Consider the following 20388-nt stretch of genomic DNA (forward strand, 5'->3'; position numbering starts at 1 on the left):
CCCTTGGGCCTTGTCATGCTTTCTGAGCAAAAGCCACAGGCCCTCACCTCAGGGCCTTTGCACCTGCTGCTCCCTCCTCTGGAATGCACTTCCCCGGATCTCCGCAAGGCTCCCTCCTTCCCCTCCCAGCCCCTCCTCACCCTCTGACCCCGGCCTCTGCCTCAGTTTCCTTTGCAGCAAAGGCGCCACCCAGCCTCATGCCACACATGGATTTCTCAGTGGGCCCTCGACCGCGTCGGGAGGATGATGAGCGCAAAAGGCCACCTGCCTCGCTCTGGGCCCAGCCCAGGTGGGAGGGGGAGGCTGGTGGGGAGAGGAGGGGGTCCCCGGAGGGACCCCGCCACCCACCCCTCCGCAGAGGGTGGAGGGGACAGTCTGCAAGGAAGAAGCAGATAAAGCAGGACAGGCTCCGGGTCAGGGAGTGGGCGGGGGAGGCGGGGGAGGGGCCAGGGAGGCAAAAGTGAGATAACCTCCCCTCCCCCAGGTGCGCGAGGGGCAAACAGGAAATTCTTGTTTGTGGCGAAAGGTGAGCATTTTCACTACCACCAGCTTCGAGGAGCTCCCAGCCAGGTCAGCGGGTTGTGCTGCGGACCAGGCCTCGATGGCCCCCGGGGTGGGGCCCCCTCCCCCGAAGCCGCCCTGCGGGCACAGCGGACCCCTCGGGAGCCAGGGCACCACGCATGCCCTGGGCCCACCTGCCAGCCTGAAAGAGGAGGACAGGCCCGTGGCCTCCATCAAACCGCGAGGGGGGACCTGGTGCAGGGGGGAGGGGCGCCCCCAGGGCCGCCCACACGCGGGAGACCCCTCCCTGGCACCGTGTCCCCAGCTCCAGCCTGCACGGGCCCAGGGCGGCGACCAGCCCAAGGCCGAGGGGCCCCAGCTGTAAAGAAAGCACCCGCTCCAGGGCCCCCAGGAGGAACTTTGCCCCCTTAATGGTGTCCGCTCAGCCCCCTCCCGACACCCAGGCGGCTCCAAAGTCCGCAGGGCCCTACCTCGGATGCAGGAGGCCACTGGGCGGCAGGGGGACTCCAGGAGTGAGGCCGTGTCCTTGGACGGCAGATACAGGGACAAAATCAGGAGAAACCGGGAGCGTTCGGGCGACCGGCGACCCCCAGCCCCAGAGAGGGACAACCTTGTCCCTGGCAGCCACCAATGTGGCAGGGAGAGGCCCACAGCTGGGAACAGGTGGAAAAGGCCCCCTTGTGGTTTTTTTCTTTTTTTTGGCCCCACCGTGTGGCCTGTGGGATCCTAGTTCCCCGACCAGGGATTGAACCCGGGGCCCCTGCAGTGGAAGCCCCAAGTCCTAACCACTGGACAGCCAGGGAAGTCCGGAAAAAGGCCCGTTTTTGCACTTGTGTCCAATACGGCTCATATGGGCAACCAGAGAAGGATGGCTCCCCCCACGGCCAGAACGGCAGGAACAGACACCGTCCATGTGTGGGGACCATGGGGACCCCGCTGGAACCCCGGCCCTCGGAGGGGGTCTGGGAACGGACAAGGATGAACGGCGGAGTGAGGCGTCAGGCACGGCTGGCGCCGCCCAGGAGCCGCAGGGCCTTCATCTCACCTACCTGGTCCTGGATCGTTCAAAAAAATATTTATGGAGGTGAAAGTCACGTAACACAGAATTCACCATTTTAAGGTGAACAATTCAGTGGCCTTTGGTGCACTGAGCATTGTTCTGCAACCACGACCCCTATCTAGTTCCAGAACATTCCATCATCCCAGAGGAAGCCCCGTCCCCATCAGGAGTCACCCCCCTCCCCCTCCCCAGCCCGTGACAACCAGGAACCCACTCTCTGTCTCTGCGGATCTGCCTGTTCTGGACGTTTCCCATCAGTGGAATCACACCCTGTGTGTCCTTCTGTGTCTGGCTTCTCTCACTGAGCATCGTGTTCTCAGGGTCCATCCACGTGGTAGCGAGTGTCGGGGCTTCACCCCTTTTCACGGCTGAGTGATGCTCCCGTGTGTGGATGGACCACATTTGTTTATCCATTCGCCACTGATGGGCATTTGGGTTATTTCCATTTTTTGGCTATCATTACCAATCTCACTATTTCTATATTCTTTGGGCTTTGGACAAGAACTGATTCATTGTAACTCCTGTAAACAAAGTGAAACTGCACTGAAAGAGCAGAGAAGCCCGCACAGCTGGTTTTTATCCCTCAACGTCCCCCCACAGAACACCCAAGAACAATAGGATGACACTTCCTCCTTGCAGCCCCCCAGGGTGGAGAGTCCAGGGAGCTTTTAATCTTTACATTGAGGTCAGGCTGTGTCTCCCCTGCTCCGAGGAGGCCCCTGACTCCCTGCTGCTGTCAGAAGAAGCCAGGCCTCCTGCCTGCCAGGCTGTGGTCCTGGCCCCCCAGATGCCTGCACCTGGTCCCTCCCCAGCACTGGTCCCTCGCTGCTCCCAGCCTGCTCCTGCCCGGGGCCTTTGCATTGCTGGTCCCCCCACCTGGCTCCCCCTCCTGGCGGCCCCACCCCAGCTGATAAAGCCCCTCCTCACATTATCGGGCCCTGGGAGGCCCTGCGCCCCATGACTCAGCGCTGGCAGCCGTTACCCAGGTGGGCAGGGGCTGGGTCCCTGGGGGCCAACCAGCCTCCCCCATTCACAGAAACGCCCACGCGCAGGGCTGGGGGACGGGACGGGCAGGGCACGGGTGGGGCGGGGGCGGCACCCACATCCCCCACGGCCCCTCCCCTCGTGCCCACTGAGGCGGCCAGGGGCTTCCGTGCGGGTCTCGGTCCGGCACTGGTGCCGCCCCGCTGTAGCCCGCTGTAACCATCCTCTTCCGCAGCCCAGCCCAGAGGGTGCGCTCCTGCCCCTTCTCGCCCCCTCCCCAGAGACCCCGGGGCAGGGACAAACGGATGGATGGATGGACGGATAGATGATGAAGTCTGGCGCGGGGAGGCCGGGTGGGGCGGAAGCACCTGGAGTCTGGAACCCTCCCTGTCAAGCGCTCGGGGCTGCGGCCAGGTCAATCCATCTTGCGGCCGTGACTGAGCACCTCTGTATGCCTTTTTTTTTTTCCTGGGCTGCACTAAACTGTTTGCGGTGCACGGCTTGCGGGATCTTAGTTCAAGGGTTGAACCCGGGCCCACGGCAGTGAAAGTGCAGAGTCCTAATAACCACTGGACTGCCAGGGAATTCCCAACCTTCTGTATGTTAAGGCCCGTGTTGGATGCCCAAGAGAGACCCAGACAACCCTTGGGAGCCCCAGGCCTGCGAGGGGGACAGCAGGAGTCACACACAGGCAGGGGGAGGTGGTGAGGGAGGGGGGCGTCTTTGGAGCCGGCCATCCCTGCGGCAGGATGGGGGAAGGGCACGCTTGCTGGCTGCTGCACACAGTAGGGGCTTAATCAGTGTTCACCGGGCGACCTCAGGCTCTTCCCACAAGTGCCCTCCCGGCGCACCTGACCCGAGGCCACCCACCCCCACCAGACGCAGGGCCACATGGCCCTTTCATTTCCCGTCAGCGCTCCAGGGCTGCAGGGGCCCCCACTGGGCCTGCAGGAAATTGGGGAAGTGATTCTGGGCCAGGCAGAAACATCTGCCAGCTTGGCCAACCCCCACACCCCCAACCAACCAGCATGTGCCCCCTCTCCGAAAAGACACGGCACCCCCCCCCGCCCCACGGAACAAATACTAATAAAGGTTCCAGAAACAAGTCAGAGAGCCTGACCACGAAGCTGACGATTAAAGGCGCTTCTTCCTGGATTTCCAGGTGGTGAGGTTCCGGGGAAGTGCCCTAGTCTCTGGGTCAACCTTTCATGTAACTGGGGTCTCCTGGAGCCTCAGTCTTCCCACCTGTGAAGTGGGCAGGGTGCACCTGGGTCCTCCAGGTGGGGGACGAGGGAACCATGGGAGCAGATTGCGCAGAGAGAAGAGTCTGGCTCCAGGAAAATGGGTGGGGGGTTGGGGGGCAGGGAGGAGGAGCCACCTTGGTGGCAGGACAAGGCTTGTCACCCGCCAGCTCCATGTCACAGCTGGGGATGCCAGCAGGCCCAGCACTGAGGACGCACTCTGGATGGGGAACCATGAGGAGAAACTTCTAGGAAGGCAGCTGCCCTGCGGCATGCAAACGACATGCAAATCCGGGCGGGCCGCCTCCCATCCACCTGGGAGCCCCCACCCACAGGCCTGGCTCTGAGCAGACTGCTATCTGCATGGGAGCCCATTTCACAGACGGGGAAACCGAGGTGCTGAGAGAAGGCCGCAGAGCTGGACTCGAACCCAGTACTGAGCCCCTTGGTGCCTCTGGACCACCTCAGAGCCTTGTGGGGCTGGGGGTGGGACCCTGCCCGAGACCGCCTGGCACTCAGGGGGCACCGGGCAAATGCTTTGGAGTCAGACAGCCAAAAATCCAGAATCTTCTCCCTCTTCATTCCCTCCCTCCCTCCCGCCAGCAATTACGAACCCGATGTTGCATGCTGCTCTCAGGGCGTTTCGTTTGGGGGTTCCAGGCCCCCAAAACCCAAGGACGATTGTCTAGCTGCCACTTAGCTGCTGGCTCAGGGTTCTGAGCCTGGCGCCCGGGGATTAAAACTCCTACCATGGGGTTTCTTCTGAAAGGAAGCAGCCCTGTTTCCCTGCAGAAGAGCCGCCGGCAGCGGGGAAAGCACCAGAAGGGACTCTCCTAGCGGTCCGGCTGTGCGTGAAGATCCACCAGCCCAGGGAGCAAGGGCCCCGTCACTCCCAGCCCGGCTTCGCGGGACGGAAGTGCAGTAGCATAAGAGAGTTGATTGCTGCCCCTCCCTGGCTGTGCTGACCGTCCCCGGGCCTCCCCCAGACAGCACAGGAAGGAAAGGGGGTGCTTCCCGCCTCCCGCCCAGGAGTCAAGAGGAAGGGGCCCTGGACAGCTCAGGGCTGGGGGTTCCCGCCCGGCACACCTGCAGGAGCCCCTGCCAGACTCCAAGCCGATGGTAAAACAGAACCTGCCCGCGGCGGCCAGCGGGCTCAGGTTGCCAACAAACCCGCCCGCCGACCGCAAGAGGGGGACTCTGCTCCTGGAACATCCCGCCGCCCAGGGAGCAGCTCCTGCAGGGAATGAGGAGGACAGACGAGACCCACGCTGGGCACCCGGGGGCCGAGCTGGTGCCCACCACGCCCGCTCTCCTCCACCAGGACCCTCGGTGACCGGTAACCGACAGTGATGACAACAGAACACCAGCTCGGACACTGCCCCTGTTTTCCAGACGGGGAAACGGTGCCCAGAAGGAGGGTGTCAGGAGCAGCTACCACCCGCACCCCAGCTTGGCTGGGCTCCCCCCAGACGGCAATGGCATCGAAGAAAAGAATAACCCTCAGGGACTCCCTGGTGGGCCAGCGGTTAGGAACCTGCACTTCCACTGCGAAGGATGCGGGTCCAATACCTGGTCAGGGAACTAAGATTCCGCAAGCCGCGCCCCAGAGGTGCCCTCAGGCCCCACTTCTCGTCCAAGAACTGGGCACCCTGTTGGTGGATGCGTGCGCCAGCTAGAGGACACAGGGAGGGGCCGGGCGGGCCGTCGGCCGGGCAGGGTGCCAGCTGAGGCAGGGGCCGCCAGGCCGGGAGAGGGTGGCAGCCAGGCCCATGCATGCCGTCCGCTGGGCACTCACGGGAAAAGGGCAGCTGGGAGTAATTACAGGGTGATGGGGGCAGGTGGGCAGATGAGGGTGGAGATCGGAAAGAAGAGAGGAAAAGGACAGAGGGTCCGTCTGTCCCCGGCCAGGTTCCAGGCCCGGCTCCCCCATGCCAGGCAGGGTGGCCTGGGGGAGTCACACGAGTTCCAGCCTCCAGCAAGGGCCCAGGCCCGGTCAGAGCCCCGTGGAACAACATAACGGGGCTCGTCCTAAAAGGGGGGATAAAGAAAAGAAGGAAGGGCTTCCCTGCTGGCGCAGCGCTTGCGAGTCCGCCTGCCGATGCAGGGGGCGCGGGTTCGTGCCCCGGTCCGGGAAGATCCCACATGCCGCGGAGCGGCTGGGCCCGTGAGCCATGGCCGCTGAGCCCGCGCGTCTGCAGCCTGTGCTCCGCAACGGGAGAGGCCACAACAGTGAGAGGCCCGCGTACCGCAAAAAACAAAAAAAGGGAAGGAGCGGCGGCCCACCCCGACCAGAGTTGGCAGCCCCTGGGGCTGGGGGCGACCCCCTGGGTAGGGGCCTCACAAGCCCGGAAGACCCACACTGGAAGCCATGGGGTGGTGGGCTGGGGGACATAACCTAACAGGGCAGAGGCTGGGGTGGCCACGGGGACCCTCAGAGACCCCTCACGGGGCAGAAAGAGAATGTGACACAGCCCCAGGGCCCACGGCCACTCCAGCCTGGACAGAGATGCCCCACCTACCCCCAGGGACAGTAGCAGGAGGCACACCCCCGCCTTGAGAGAACCCCGGGCCCCGCCCAGACAGACTACATGGCCTCCCCACCTGGACCTCTATGTGGCATGGACCCGGGTCTGCCCCATGGCTGCACAGGGACCCTCCCAGCCCTGTTTGGACGCATGCTCCCACCCCGACACGTGGACCCTCAGCCCTGCCCAGACCCAGCAGGTCCCACCACCTGGCGTGGTCTCCAGGCGCATATGGACACACCCGTCCAGCCAGACTCAGACACACAAACACAGACACACCCTCGTCCGCTGGCTGGCTCTCAGATAATGGCCCCAGACGGCCCGCCCTCGGCCGCTGCACCCACCTGGCCCCCACTGCCACGTGGCCACAAGGGCGGCCACTTCTGTCTGCTTTGTTCACAGGTGCATACCGGGTGCCCAGAATGGGGCTGGGACACAGCAGGCGCTCCACACATGCCTGTGGAAGGCCCAGACTCAGACACACACGCACACGGGTGCCCAGCCCGGCCTCTGCACCGTACAGCAGTCCCATGACCCCGTGGACCACACGGTCGGGGTCCCCTAAGGAGGCCCTACAGCCGGGCAGGCTCCCTGAGAATCTGCCCGGCATTGCTGAGCCCCAAGGATCAGGGACCCAAAGCCCTCACTGGAATTTGTACTCATTTCCTGGGGCGGCAACAGGCCGGGGGGCTTGGCACAGGGTTTTTTTCTTACACGGCTCTGGAGCCCAGACATCCAGAATCCAGGTGAGGCAGGGCTGCGCTCCCTCCAGAGGCTCGGGGGAGGGTCCTCCCTTCCTTGTCCAGCTTCTGGGGGCCTCTGGGCTTGTGGCTGCATCACCCCAGTCTCTGCCGCCAACGTCACACGGCCATTTTCTGTCTCTGTGTGTCCCTCCTCTATTTCTAAGGGCACTGGTCACCCTCCTCCACTATGGCCTCATCTTAACTGCATCACACCTGCAAAGACCCTATTTCCAAGCAAGGTCCCCGTTCTGAGATTTTGGGCAGACGTGCCCATTCGTGCCCCCCGATAGGTTTCTTCCTGGAATTAGGGTTTCATCTGTTTCTTGCTCATTGTCTGGAAGGCGGGGGTGGCGGCAGGCGGCGCTGACTCTGTGTCCGCCACACCCCTCGGCCCCACGAGACCCCCGCCAGCCCTGACGAGGGGCACGGCTGCGTCCCGAGCTGGGGCCTTCAATAGGCAGATTGGTTACCGTTTAACCCCGTGACCCCCAATTGTCCTCTGGCCGAGCGCAACTGGGCGAGCAGAGGAGGGCGGGCCGGCCCCGCCCCCACGTGTGCCCACCCACAGCCCACAACCCCAGGGGCCCCCGGACCCTCCCGGAGCGGTGGATGGCGTCTGCAAACGGGGTCGCTGGGCCTTCCAGAGGGTCCGGGATGCCCCTCCAGGTCACCACAGGGGGTGCTGGCTCAAGATCAGAAGGCTCGGTGGGTTGAAGGGTCTTTGTCTCAGGTGGGGAAACTGAGGCACAGAGCAGGTGAGCCCTGCTCAGCACCCCCCGACTGCACCTCTGGATCAGACAGGGCACACCCCTGTCTGAGATCACACAGCACGTGAGGGGAGGAAGGGATGTAACTTGGCGGTGGGACCCCCTGCAGCCCCTGAGGCCCTGGTCACACCTCGCGGCTCCCTGGGGCTGCGTCAGCAAGGCAGCTCGGGAAGCCACGCGGACGGGCGCGGGCAGCTGACCTGTGCCCGGGCCGCCGATTCAAGCCACTGACTGGGGCAACGTGACTTTCTGGCTAACGGTTAATGGGCCCCACCGCACGCTCAAGATTCCCGAGACACGGGGCCAGCAGGGCCGGCGGGGGGGGGGGGGGACGCAAGGCTCACACACGGACACACGTGCACACACACACGTGTGTGCTTGCAGACCCACAAGCATACAGCCATGTGCACACAAAAGAGCCACGGGAAAGGGTCACCTGTCATCCACCGTACAGACGTGTGGAACAGGCAAAGCGCTGGGATCGACACACTCGGATACACAAGCTCAGCCACCCAGACCCCAGGACACACTCACAACACGTCCACACATGCCAGGGCCAAGTCGTACGGGGGTGCACGCAGACGTGCACAAACACTCCAGAAACGGGGACACACAAGCAGGCGCTTGAGGGGACAGATACACGAGACACTGCAGATGGGTCCACGTGGCCCCAGACCATGCACACAGACACACGGGAGCCACGCCGGCACACGCGTGGCCACGGACACCACAGGGGGGCCCAAGACGCCCCCAGAGCCCCGGCTCTGCAAACAGACACCGACACGCACGGGGTCCCTCGAGACGGGAACCCCCAGCCCACAGGGACCCCACGCAGCCACCACGTCCCCACGCACACGCGCTCGCCCACGTCAGCGGGCTGGACCCCACGTGCACCCCACGCCCGCCGGGCACCACGTCCTCCGGCACCATGTGTGTCATTAGAAAGCGTGGGGAGGGGCCGGGCGCTTGGCGGTGGCCACCGGGGTGGGGAGCAGCGGTGGGCGTGGGGGGCCAGGCCACAGCGGCAGTGACCCCTCGGCGGTGACCGGGCAGCCGGGCGGCGGCGCCGGGGCCAGATAAGGCTCTTCCGGCTGAGTCAGTGTGGTTCCCAGGGCTGGCACGGGTGGGGGCACGGTGCCAGGGCTGCAGGCGGCATCCTCCCCACGCCCGCCACGGCCCATCTGGCTCCACGCCAGCAGCCGCAGTGGCTTTGATGAGGTGGGCGCTGTCCCAGGCGGGCAGAGCTGGGCTCCCGGGGGGTTTCCTGGCACCGGTCCCGCCCCCAGCACGGGGCCCAGGGACCCTGGCGCCCCAGGAAGACGCTCGGCGCCAGAGCTGGCCTGCAGGACCCATGGGCCTGGGCCCAGCCCATGCTGCTCCAAGCAAACCGGCTCGTCATTGGGCTCAGAAGCCAGTGCCTGACCTCCAGCCTGTGTGCCCAGAACACACTCCACCAAAAAATTCTCCTCCTCCACCCTGGTCCCACAGGACCGGCTGTAGCGCTGGCCTCTTCCACTCCTGCCTGGACTGTGGAGCCCAGAAGGGTTCTCCCAGCGTCCCTCTCCCTCCCCCAGCACTAAACCATGCTAAGGCCCCCCTCTGAGCCCCCCTTTGCTTTGCCCTAATGTCTGCCCACCCCTACCCCTCCCACTTTATGTTCCAGCCACACCGTTCCAAGATGCAGGCCCTAACCCTTCTCTTTCCATCTGGCCGACTCTTACATGTCCTGCAAAGCCCCAGCTCCAAAGCCCATTCCTCTGGGCAGCCTTCCCTCTGGCTCAGCCCTGACTCTTCAGGGCTGAAGTACGTGTGTCCCTCTCTGGGCCCCCAGCCTCCGGGGGCTCCCAGGTAGGATGAAGAAACCATCTGCCACCTCTTCCCGGAGTCCCGGCAATTCCTGCTCCCTAACCCCACCCCATTCAGCCCCAAGCAACCCTCACGAGCCCAGAGATGTTCACTGCAGTGTTGTTTACAACAGGGAAACAGGAAAACAGACCAGCGTGCTGGTGTCAGCTCCACAAGGGAACCCGCAACGGCTAAAAAGAACTCGGCTACTTGAAACACTCTGATGAAACAGACAGATGCACAGTGAAAATTATGACAAAAAACGAGAAAAGCAGTACGTCCAGCTCAGCGTTTGGCAGATCCTGGCAGACCCCCGAGAGACCACACTTCGATACCTTACGCGTCACATTTCTGTGTAAATGGACAGAGAAAGGCCTGGGAAAACCGTAGCTGCTGCCAGCTAGGTCACAGAGGGGGCTGGCAGGCCTCAGGCCTCACTGGAATCCCTCCCTTTTTATCCCCCACCGGAATGGTGTCAAGTGTCACTTCTGGCATCAAAAAAGGACTTTAAAAATGTATATATGTGTACCTTCCATAATTTAAAAAAATCGAAGTGAGGCGAAAGGAGCAGAAAAAAAAAAACCCCAAAATGTGACCCCGGCCTCCTGCTGAGGATGCATCTGAGGCCCAGGGCTTCACCCCAAGTTGCTTGAACCCATTTCCGGGGCCACACACGCTGGGGTGGAGGAGGACACCCACGGGAATTCAACAGGCCCCAGGAGGCCCAGGGAGGGGAGAGGGGACGGGCGGGGTCCTTTCCTGCCTGGGGGCCTGTGTGTCCAGGCACCGGGTCCTGACACCCTGCTGTTGGGCCCTGGACCAACCGCCTCCATTTCAGACGAGGAGGGCCACCCGGGCTCCCCCGAAACCTGCAGCCAGGGGGGCATGCCCCCTGCCCCTCACCATCTGTCCACTCCTCCAGTACACCCTGGGGCCGAATCCCAGCTCTGACACCTCCCCCGTGTGACCGTGGGCAAAGCTGCCTGACGGCTCTGTGCCTCAGCTTCCACCACTGTACGACGGGGCAAACGCAGCGCCCCCCGCCTCACCACGAAACCAAGGTACACGAGACACACGCGAGACGCTCCACCTGCCGCCTGCGCACAGTTGGGCGATAAATACCACCTAGAACTGTCATCTCTATACCTCTGAGCTCATTTACAAGTTGTGGGGAGCAGACACGACCTTGGAGAGGAGGGAAGATAATCATCCCGACCTTTAATGCAAATCGGAACCACAGTGAGATTGCACGCCACCCCGCCAGGACGGCTGGAACCAAAGTCCTAACCACAAGCGTCGGAGAGGACGTGGAGAAACTGGAACCTTCGTGTGGCTGGCGGGGATGCAAAATGGAGCGGCCACTGTGAACAACAGCTCCTCAGGAGGTTAAACACAGAGTTACCACATGACGCAGCGCCTCCACTCCTGGGTACGTGCCCGTGAGGACTGAAAGCACGCGTTCACGCACAAACTTGTACACGCACGTTCACAGCAGCCAAAGGGAGAAACGACCCAGTATCCGGGGGTGGAAGAATGGGTAAATAAAGTCCAGGATATACATGCGTAGAATGGAACATCACTCAGCCACAAAGAGGGGTGAAGCCCTGACACTCCCACTACGTGGACGAAGCCCCAGAACACGATGCTCAGGGAGAGAAGCCAGACACAGAAGGACACACAGGGTGTGATTCCACGGATGGGAAACGTCCAGAACAGGCAAATCCACAGAGTCAGAGAGTGGGTTCCTGTTTGTCAGGGGCTAGAAGAGGGGGTGGGGGTAAGAGCTAAAGGGTACATTTTAAAAGGTTTATTTTTGAGGTGATGAACATGTTCTAAAATTGACTGCACAACCCCGTGAATGTACGAGAAACCACCAAATCGCGCTTTCGACAGCTGAATTATGTGCTAGGTGAATCTTAAGTCAATAAAGCTGTTAATAAAAACCCCGGCGTTTGAATCATCGAAGCTACAGCTTCAAATGCTTAAGTGGCTGAAGCTCTGCAGTTAAGACTCCGCTTGCTTAAAATCCCACGGTGGCACAGCCCTGCTGGTAACAGGAAACCACCAGGATTTCACCAGGGTGCCATGCCTGGTGGCCGCAGGCTGAGATCCTATTCGCTCCCCATGACACGCGACGATCCCAGCCAGTGCTGGCCTCCACCAGCTTGAGTCCCTGGGGCCCCACGGCAGCGAGGTTCCAGGCTTTCAAGGAAAGATTCCGTGGCCCTGAGCCCGCTGCTCCCGGCCCCTCCCCAGCCTGGCTGCCCCCCAGACCCTGTAGCCGGCGGCAGAATTTCACGGCTGTCGAGGGTTTTCGGGCGGAAGTCAGGCCTGGGCCCTGCCAAGACCGGGGAGGAAGAGGCAGTGATGGTGCCAAGCAGGCGGCCGGCCGGCCCGGCTGCCACGTGCCAGGAAGGGGGTGGGGCAGGCGCCAGAGTCAACACAGCCCCCGACATCTGCTGGGCTGGCTGAGCCCAGGCCACTGTTGACACTGGCCGCACAGATGCCTGGCCAGCTGGGCGGGAGGGCAGTGCTGGCAGCTGGACCTGGCACAAACAGGCAGGCGCAGGATCCTGGCGCTGCAGGGCAGCCCCCCGCCTGCCCACAACTTCCCTCAACCCCCACCGTCTTGGAATCCAATTCCATCCCCCGCAGGGCCCAGCCGGGCGGCGGCGTCTGGCCTCCACACACAAGCCAAGCTGCATCCTACCCCGGGGCCTTTGCACGGGCTGTTTCCTCTGCCTGCCGCACCACCATCCCTCAGTGTGAGGGCCCAGCTCCTTCTCCGACTGGGCCTGGAGCAAGTGCCACATCCCGAGAGGCCTCCCCACATCCTCAGCTGGATACCAGGTCACGTCTCCTCACCCCTTCCTCCCCGTTTGTTTACGGACCTTCTCTGAGTCCAGCAGGGGAGCTGTGTATCCAGTAGGCGCTCTGTAAGCGTGAGACTGACTGTGTGACCTGGGTTCCCTGGGCCCCTTGGGCCTCAGTTTCCCCAACCGTGCCCTGACCCTGGGAGTCCTCGAGACATCATCATCATGTCCAAAGACTAGCGGGACAATGGCCCCTGGAGGCCCTTTGTTCCTGATGGGCCGAGGGGGCTTTGCGGCCAGGACACCTGATCCCTGGACTCCGCCTGGCCTGGCCACCCAAGCCCCGTCTCCCGCCAGTGTTGGGCCACGCAGCAGAAGCTGCTGGGCGGGGCCGGGGCTACCTGTCGACCCCCAACCCCACAGGGGCTGCGGCCTTGTCCCTTCCTCTGGCCTGGCCGTGACCCTGTGAGGCGGGGGGTGGGAGGTGTCTGGCTCTGGTCCCCAGCCTGGGGCTTCCTGATGGTTGGACTCAGGGCAGATGGCAAATATTCGGCGAGTCCATAAATATAACTCGCCCATGAGGTTCCCGTTTGTGTTATTTTGACACCAGCAGACGTCAAGAGCTCGGTTCTGGGAAACCCGTCCCCCACCCCCAATGCCTCGCCCCTGTTTCCTTATCTGCAGAACTAGACAGACGGCAACCCAGCCACAAGCAGCTCCTCAAGAAGAGGAGGGAAACTGAGGCAGGGAGCAGGGTCGGGGGGACCCCGATCCCAGGCACTGGCTCAGGCTGGGGTCCACACGCAGAGGAAAAGCCTTCAGGCGGGAGGGGGCAGCCGGGGCCACGCGTGGGGAGCGGCCAGCCACGCCCTAAGGAGATGACGTCTGCTGGCTGTCATCCCACCCCTTGGCACTGCCGCCCGTTTGCCAGGACCCAGCCGGAAGCCAGGCAGCCCCACCCATCCCGAGATGCCTGGGCAGGGGATTAACCTTCCTGCCCATTCCTCAGGCTGGCCTCCTGCCTCGGGGCCGCTGCCCTGGCCGTGCCCACCCCGCGGGCACCGTCCCCTTCTGCATTTATACCTGCCCCGTCCCTCCCGTCACAGCCCCTGTCTTGTTCCTCTCACGCTGTGTGTCCAGTTTCCAGTTCTGTACTTTATCTGAGCTTTCTGAGGGTTGCCAGAATCCCAGTGCCCTTTTCCCACACGGCAGCTGGGCCTCATGTCCTTCCAGGAGGATCCCACTGCCCATCCTGGAAGCCAGCACGGAGGGAGGGTGCCCCAAGGCCATACACGGCCACCTCCCGGCTCCCATGTGCCTGGCGCGTCCGTAGCCTCAGATGAGGCTCAGGCGCTGGGCCTGGGAGGTTAGGTCCCCACCGTCCACTCTCGGAGGTCGGGGCAGGGCCCAGCTGGCCTCAGGCTGGAATGCAAGCCCAGCCGGCCGCCCCGGCCGCCATCTGGTTTCCATCTGCCCAGCCCAGCGAGGCCCAACTTCAAAGGATCCCCCGCCCGGCCACTTCCTCTGCCCTGGCCGCCCGCGGGGAAGGCACCAGGACGGCCCGCTTCCTCCCCACCCCTCTGGAGCCCCCAGGAGCTGCTCGGCCGTCCACACCGACGCGGCCAACCCCTGCTCACCCCCCTCTCCCCAGCCACAGGCTCAAGAGACCAGACTCGACGCCACGGACGAGGCCTCTGGCCCTGCGCCCCTGAGCCCCCGCCCCTGCCCGCCTGCCAGCCACACCCATGAGCCCCACGGAGCCTCGTCCTTTCCCAGGCCCGGTCCCTCTGCTCAGGACCCCCTCCCTTGCTCTATCTCTCTGCTTGTTCTCTGGTGCAGATGGAGCCCCCTGAACTTCCCCCTCGTGTCCCCACATGCACACGTTTACCGGCCAGCCCGTCCCACCCACGTACACGACCCCACACCGTGGCTTCCACGAGAACGCCTGACCCCCTGGCAGCGACTGCCCACAGCCCCTGTTAGGACGCGAAGCCCACCTGCTTGAACTGCTCCTCGTACGTCCAGTCCCCGTGGTCCGGCGGCTGCAGCTGTGGCACTGCGTGGGCAGCCCCTCCGGGGAGGGCCGGGCCAGCCCCCGGGCGCTCCTGGCCGCCCAGAGCCCGGGGCCCGCCATCGCCGCGGTACGCCTGCAGCGGCTGGGCCTTGCGGGGAAACAAGGATGCGGGGCCCGGGCCGGCGGAGCCGGGGGGCCCGAGCCCCCCCTCGTCCTCGTAGTCCTCGTCCTCGTCCTCGTCCTCGTCTCCCAGATCCTCCTCCAGCTCCTCCTCTTCCTCCTCCCACTTCGGCTTCCTGGGGCAGACACGGGGCGCGGGTCAGGGGAGAGGGCGAGGCCCGTGCCGCCTCCTGCCTCGTTTTCCCTGTCTGGACGTGGGTGAGCAGCCCCACGTGCTCTGGTTGTGGAGAGCGCCCGTGAGGAGGCCAGCTCAGGCCGTGGGCTTTACTCTCGTGTCCCCAATCAGCTCAGAGCAACTAGAGGTGCCCCTTGGGCATAAACCCCAGCCCCTGCCCACCTGCTAACCCCGTCTCCCCTCCCGTCCCCTCCGTCGCACAGGCTTCCTTGCTGGGCCTTGAAAATACCAACCCAGTTCCTGCCTCGGGGCCTTTGCTGAGGCTGTTCCCTCTGCCAGGCATGCTGTTCCCCGCTCCCCCTTGCCCTTCCCAGAGGCTGTCACCTCCGCAGGAAGACCTCCACCCACCACTGCCTGAAGCTGACCCCGGCCCCAGCCACCCCCCTCCCCAAGACCCCTGCTTTATTTTCTTGGCACCTCCGATCACAGCCTGCAATCGCCCTGCTGCTTTGCTCGTTAAACGTCTTCTCAGAAGGCTCCCACTGGGGTTTTGCCAGCGCCCCGCTCAGGGTCTGCGTCAGACCCCGGGGAGGCACGTCCGGGGGCAGATGGATGCTCACTCTGCGTAGGTTGCACCCGGGCTACGGCCTCTATCATCTGTCCCCGCCACTAAATCTAGTACAGCCTCGCCAGGCGATAGGGGCCATTGGCCACGTGTGAGTAGCTCCATTTAAATTAAGGTGAAATAAAGCTACATGAGGAGATCCCAGCCGCAGTGGCCACACTTCAAGTATCTGTCAGCCTTCTGAGACGGGTGGCCCCGATCCTGGGTGGTGCGGGTGGAGAAATGCCCACAGTCCCCGGGGAAGTTCTAAAGAACAGTACGTCCTGGGTGGACAGCAGGACAGGGGTTTTGTCCTTCCTCTATGGCTGTGTCCCCAGGGCTGAGAGCCGCCGGCACGTGGCAAGTGCTCGGCGTGGGGGGCCTACACACCCCAACTCACAGGTCATCGTCGGAGCCCTCGAAGTGGCCGTCACCTTCGGGGAGGCCGGCCGCCTCCCTGCCTCGGCCGGGTGCAGGGGGAGAGCCTGGTGCCCCCTCTGGGGCCACGTCCTCGTCCTCTGAGCCGGGGGGCCCATCCTCGGAGCTGCCTGGGCTGGGCGCGTGGCCGAGGCCGGCGGCGGCGGCTCGCATGGCGGCCAGCGCGGCCATCTGCGCCCGCTGCATCCGGGCGCTCTCAGGCTCCCTGTCCTCGTCCGGGGCGGCCCTGGCACGGGCCGGGGGCCCGGCCGCGGGCTCGCGGGGTGGCGGCGGCGGCTGCCGGGCCTCCAGCTCCTGGCGTGCCCGCTGCTGCCGCTGCAGGAGCGTCTCCATCACGGCCTGCAGCTTCATGGCCCTGCGGGCCGGGCCGCCCCGGGCACCAGGGCGGGGCGGCGGCGGCGGGGGCGGCCCCTGGGGGGAGGGGGCCCGGCCGCACTGCAGTGTGGGGGCCGCGGGGGAGCCGGGGCAGTGCAGGGTGGCGGGGGGCAGGGGCGGGGGCCGCCGGGCTCAGGCTCAGGGCTGGCGGGGCATGCCAGCGGCAGGCGGGCGACGCCTCCTTCTCACACCGGGAACTGGGGGTAGGCGGCTGGCGGGTGGCTCATTCACGTGTCAGCAGAAACCTGGAGGGGACAGGAGAGACCGTCAGACCACGCCTGGGCTCCTCCCCACTCAGGTCGGACCTCAGAGGCCTCTGGGAAAATTGTTTCCATCCACGCCCATCAGTGTGCAAACCTGGGGGCCTCCCTGGAGGTGGAGGAGCACGTTCGTCCCATCTGCCCCCACTCTGTCCACCCTCCAGAGGGCTGGGAAGCAGGGGCACCCCGCACTGGACTCCCGAGGGCCTCGAGTCGACCCCACCCGTCTGGGCCACAGAGAAACACTTAGTGGACGACAGCACCCCAGGGAAAGACCTCGGATTATAGCTTCATAAACAGAAACAGGGGAACAGAGCATTTCTGGCTTCTGATTGGCTACAGCCAGCTACTGGGCACCAGAGTTCTGGGTTCCGGTTCTGAGTTCTAGGTGCTGCTCACGGCCCAGGGGGCTCCGGGCATCTCACAAGCACGATGGCCGACCCAGATTGAGCACCTACTGTATACAGGCTAAAGCTTCCCCACTCATGTTCTCACCCCATCCCTAAACCTCAGTCTCTCTAGGCCTCAGTTTCCCCATCCGCAAAATGGTGCCCTAATGGCACCCACCTCGCTGTGCCCAAGCAAGGATGAAGCGAGTGTGTGATGGTAAAGGCGGGAGCACAGCAGGCACTCGCTGGACTTAGGGAAGGAGGCTGGATGGTCCCCATTTCACGGATGGGGAAAACTGAGACTCGGAGCTGCCCTGCTGGAGGACACACAGCAGGTTCCAGGCAAGGCTGGGAGTTGAACCCAGGTCTGGGTGACGTCAGAGCCTCCCACGCGGCCCCCATGTGCCTTCTGCAGGGAGTTCCCCTGCCCTTTGGGACCCCAAGTGGGGCCAAGGTCCCAGAAGGCAATGCGCTCTACCTCCAGTCCAGGGTCCCTTCAGACCACTGCCAACCTACCTTACCAGGGCCTCAGGCGGGCTCTGGGTACAGATGTCCCAGAGCCCTGCACAGCTGGGCACCACCAAGGACAGGAGGATGCAGGTCCCACCCCAGCCCCACTCACCCAAGCCCAGGCCACACCCCCACCCGCCCAGGCCGCCAATAAAACAGACTAGGCAGAACCCAACAGGCCCGGCAGTGACACCACAGATGGTACATCACAAGAACACAGGACGGTCCAGGAGCCACTCCAACCAACAAATGAATCCCCAAGGGCTCCTGAGCAGCTCCTGGGGCAAAGGCGGCCCACACACAGGAGGGCCCAGCGGCCAGAGGCTCCTGGGAGCGGGCGGACACCGGGTCACCAGGCTGGCCGCCCTTCCGGCCCCTCCTGTGACCTGGTAAGAGAAGCCTAACGACCGCCCCCCCCCCCCCCCGGGGGGAGTCTTGCAGTGTAGGCCCTCTCAGCCTCCCCAGTCATGGGAGGGGCCCTGTCCCCAGTGCTGGGTCTTCCAGCAGGATGGGTGAAAGGGCAGTGCGGGAGGGGGGGGCAGGTAGGGGGTCCCTGTGGGAAAGTAGGGAGGGACCTGTCCCCGAAGGGCCTCAGTATCTAGCAGGGGCAGGGGTCCCAGGGCACAAAGACCCTCTCAGAGGCCATAGTGCTGGAGAATGACCAGCACAGCCTGTCCTTAGAGGCAGCAGGACAGCACCCAGCCCCCAACCCCCGGGGACAGGCGGTCACGCCCCCCCCACCAGCCCCAAGAAGTGCTGAGGGGACACTTCTCACCCAGTGTCTAGTCTGGTCTGCTGCCCCTCCCCCACCTTTGACAACTTCAAGATGAGCCCCCCCTCCCCACGGAAACGCTCTGGGCAACGCCCCCCCTCTTTGGGGGGCAGAAGGAAGAGGCCAGAGGAAGCCACGCCCCCTCAAGCCACCCCCCACCCCCCCCACACACACACACACAGGCCTGCTGGGTTTAATGACCCTTCCGGGTCCACGGATGGGGGAGGGGAGCAGGGCAGGCCACCACGTTGGGGCTGGTGGAGGGGGCAGGTGGGAACCCCGGAGCCCCCCTGGGCTCTAGCCTGGGCACCCCCCCCCATGGCCGCCATTAACCCTAAGCTGGTGACGCCCACCCCCTCCAGACCCCTCCCCCCCAAGAGCCCTTTGTCCTCAGGCCCTACCCCCACTTTATGACAACCCTAGGGGAGAGGCATTCCCTGGCAGGGACCGGGCGGGGATGGGGGGGGTGCTGGGTGGCCCTTGGGACCTGGATGGGGGGGCAGGGAGGGATCTGGGGCCACACCCTCCCCCCCATGCCTCCCGGAGAGAGAGGTCACCCGCTCGGCCCAGAGCTTGCAAAACACGGTTATTTAAAGAGTTGTGCAAGGCTGGGGCCCACGGGTGGCGAAAGGGGGCCCTCACTTCACGAAGGGAAGAGGAGGGGGAGGGCGGGACAGAAAGCTGGGGAGGGGGCTAGGAGAGTCCGGAGGGGGCGGCCCGGAGGAAGTGAGAAAAGAAACACTGAAAAGGGAGAAGAAATAAGACGACAGAAACCCCAGTCCGATTTCAAAGGCTTCTTGGAAAGCGGCCGATTTGCATGGTGGGGGGGCAACCCCTCCGGGCCGGGCGACTGAAAACGGAAGATTATTGACAAACCGGCCGCCCGGGGTCCGCGGAACGTTGGAATTGACCAACGCGCGCTCCCCGAGCTTCCTGCGCCCGCTTTTGTGTCTGGGGGGGGGCACTGAACGGGGCACGGGGCGCTTTTCCCGGGGATCCCCGCCAGAGAGTCAGGGCCCGGGCAGAGCCCACCCCAGCCGCGGGCCCCGTGGTGTCCCCTCCAGGGGCCCCTTTCTGCCCCAGAGCTGACGCTTTATAAATAAACCATCCAGGCTGGGGAGGGTCGCCAGGGAACTGCCCTCCCCACCCGGCGCTCCCACTCTCCTCGGGGCTCCCGAATAAAACACCGATTCCAACGGGAGTAGATGAAACAACCCCGACCACAGCCCCCCGCGCGCGCATAGAGACCACTTCCTTCCGCTGGGAGGGGGCGCACACGCTCGCGACCCCCGGTCACCCCCGCGCCCGCCCCCGTACAATATGGCAGGGGGTGAGATCTCCAATGGAGTCGCAGAGAAAACCACACCAACTCCGACCCACTGGGATCGCCTTTCCGGCCCTGGACCCCCACCCACGTCCCTGACCAACTTTGGGGAGCCCCCTCATTGGCTTCCAGGGCGCGCGGCGCCCACCCGGGAGAGAACGCGCGATTTAAAAGTCCGGCCCACCCCTGCCCCAGCCTCACCGCGCGGGGCCCGCTCGGGGGGCGCAGGGCCCACTCGGGGGTCGCATGCCCCACGCCTGGCGTCTGGCCCTGCCCCGGCCGCGCCTGGCCTCCAGCCCGGGCCGCGAGCTGCGCGCTGTTGGCTCCCGGCCACCGCCGGGTTTGTGCCGCGCGCCGACTCACCGAGTCTCCAGCCGAGTCCGCGTCTACACCCCCCACCGACCCGATTGGTAAAAGTCTCCCCGCGCGCGGCCTCCCCCGCCCCTTCCCTCCCCCCCCCCACCGGCGCGCTCACCGCCCCGCAGACAAATCACCGGGTGACAAATCGCTCTCAGATGCAAATACCTCGCCGGTGATTCAGCGCCGCGGCTCGGAACGCGGGGAGGGGTCTCGTGAGGCCCCCTCCGCCTTCCCGGACGCCCCCTCGCCCCCCGCGCTTCGTCCGACGACGCTCGACTAGCACAGGGGTGCTGGGGAAGGGGAGAGAGTGGACGGAAATTTTCACGTCGCGGCCCCTTTAAATGATAATAAATAATAAAAGGGAAGGGGAACAGGGACGCGGTATACCCCGCCCCCTATCTAGGGACAGTGGGCAAAGTGCGCGCCGCGGGCCCGAGCGTACATGATGCCGAGGGCGCAGGCGGGGCTGGGAGCGCCCCAGGGGGATAGGGAGGGGAGGAGGTTGGGGCTCTGTCTGGATGGGATTTGGGGACGCTAGCCTGGTCCG

The 20388-nt window shown here is 64.4% G+C and overlaps 1 protein-coding gene across 3 annotated transcripts in view; it reads right to left on the reverse strand.

Moving 5' to 3' along the window:
• ARID3A (AT-rich interaction domain 3A) overlaps window positions 1-20185 on the reverse strand; it is a 33926-nt gene extending 13741 nt beyond the window's left edge. The window contains exons 1-3 of one of the 3 annotated variants that reach the window (XM_027085908.1): window positions 20007-20185; window positions 15814-16471; window positions 14498-14810 (exon numbers count right to left, since the gene is read on the reverse strand). In XM_027085908.1, coding sequence (XP_026941709.1) covers window positions 14498-14810; window positions 15814-16202 — 702 coding nt within the window. In that variant the 5' untranslated portion in view covers window positions 16203-16471; window positions 20007-20185. Of the gene's footprint in view, window positions 1-14497; window positions 14811-15813; window positions 16472-19682; window positions 19817-19844; window positions 19903-20006 lie in introns of those variants that run through there. The other 2 variants (XM_027085909.1, XM_027085907.1) reach the window with 2 other exon arrangements.
• Window positions 20186-20388: the final 203 nt, after the last annotated feature.

The sequence above is a fragment of the Aethalodelphis obliquidens genome, unplaced genomic scaffold (genome assembly GCF_003676395.1).
Source record: "Aethalodelphis obliquidens isolate GAN/ISIS:26980383/991018 unplaced genomic scaffold, ASM367639v1 scaffold53, whole genome shotgun sequence".
NCBI classification, from domain to species: Eukaryota; Metazoa; Chordata; class Mammalia; order Artiodactyla; family Delphinidae; genus Aethalodelphis; species Aethalodelphis obliquidens.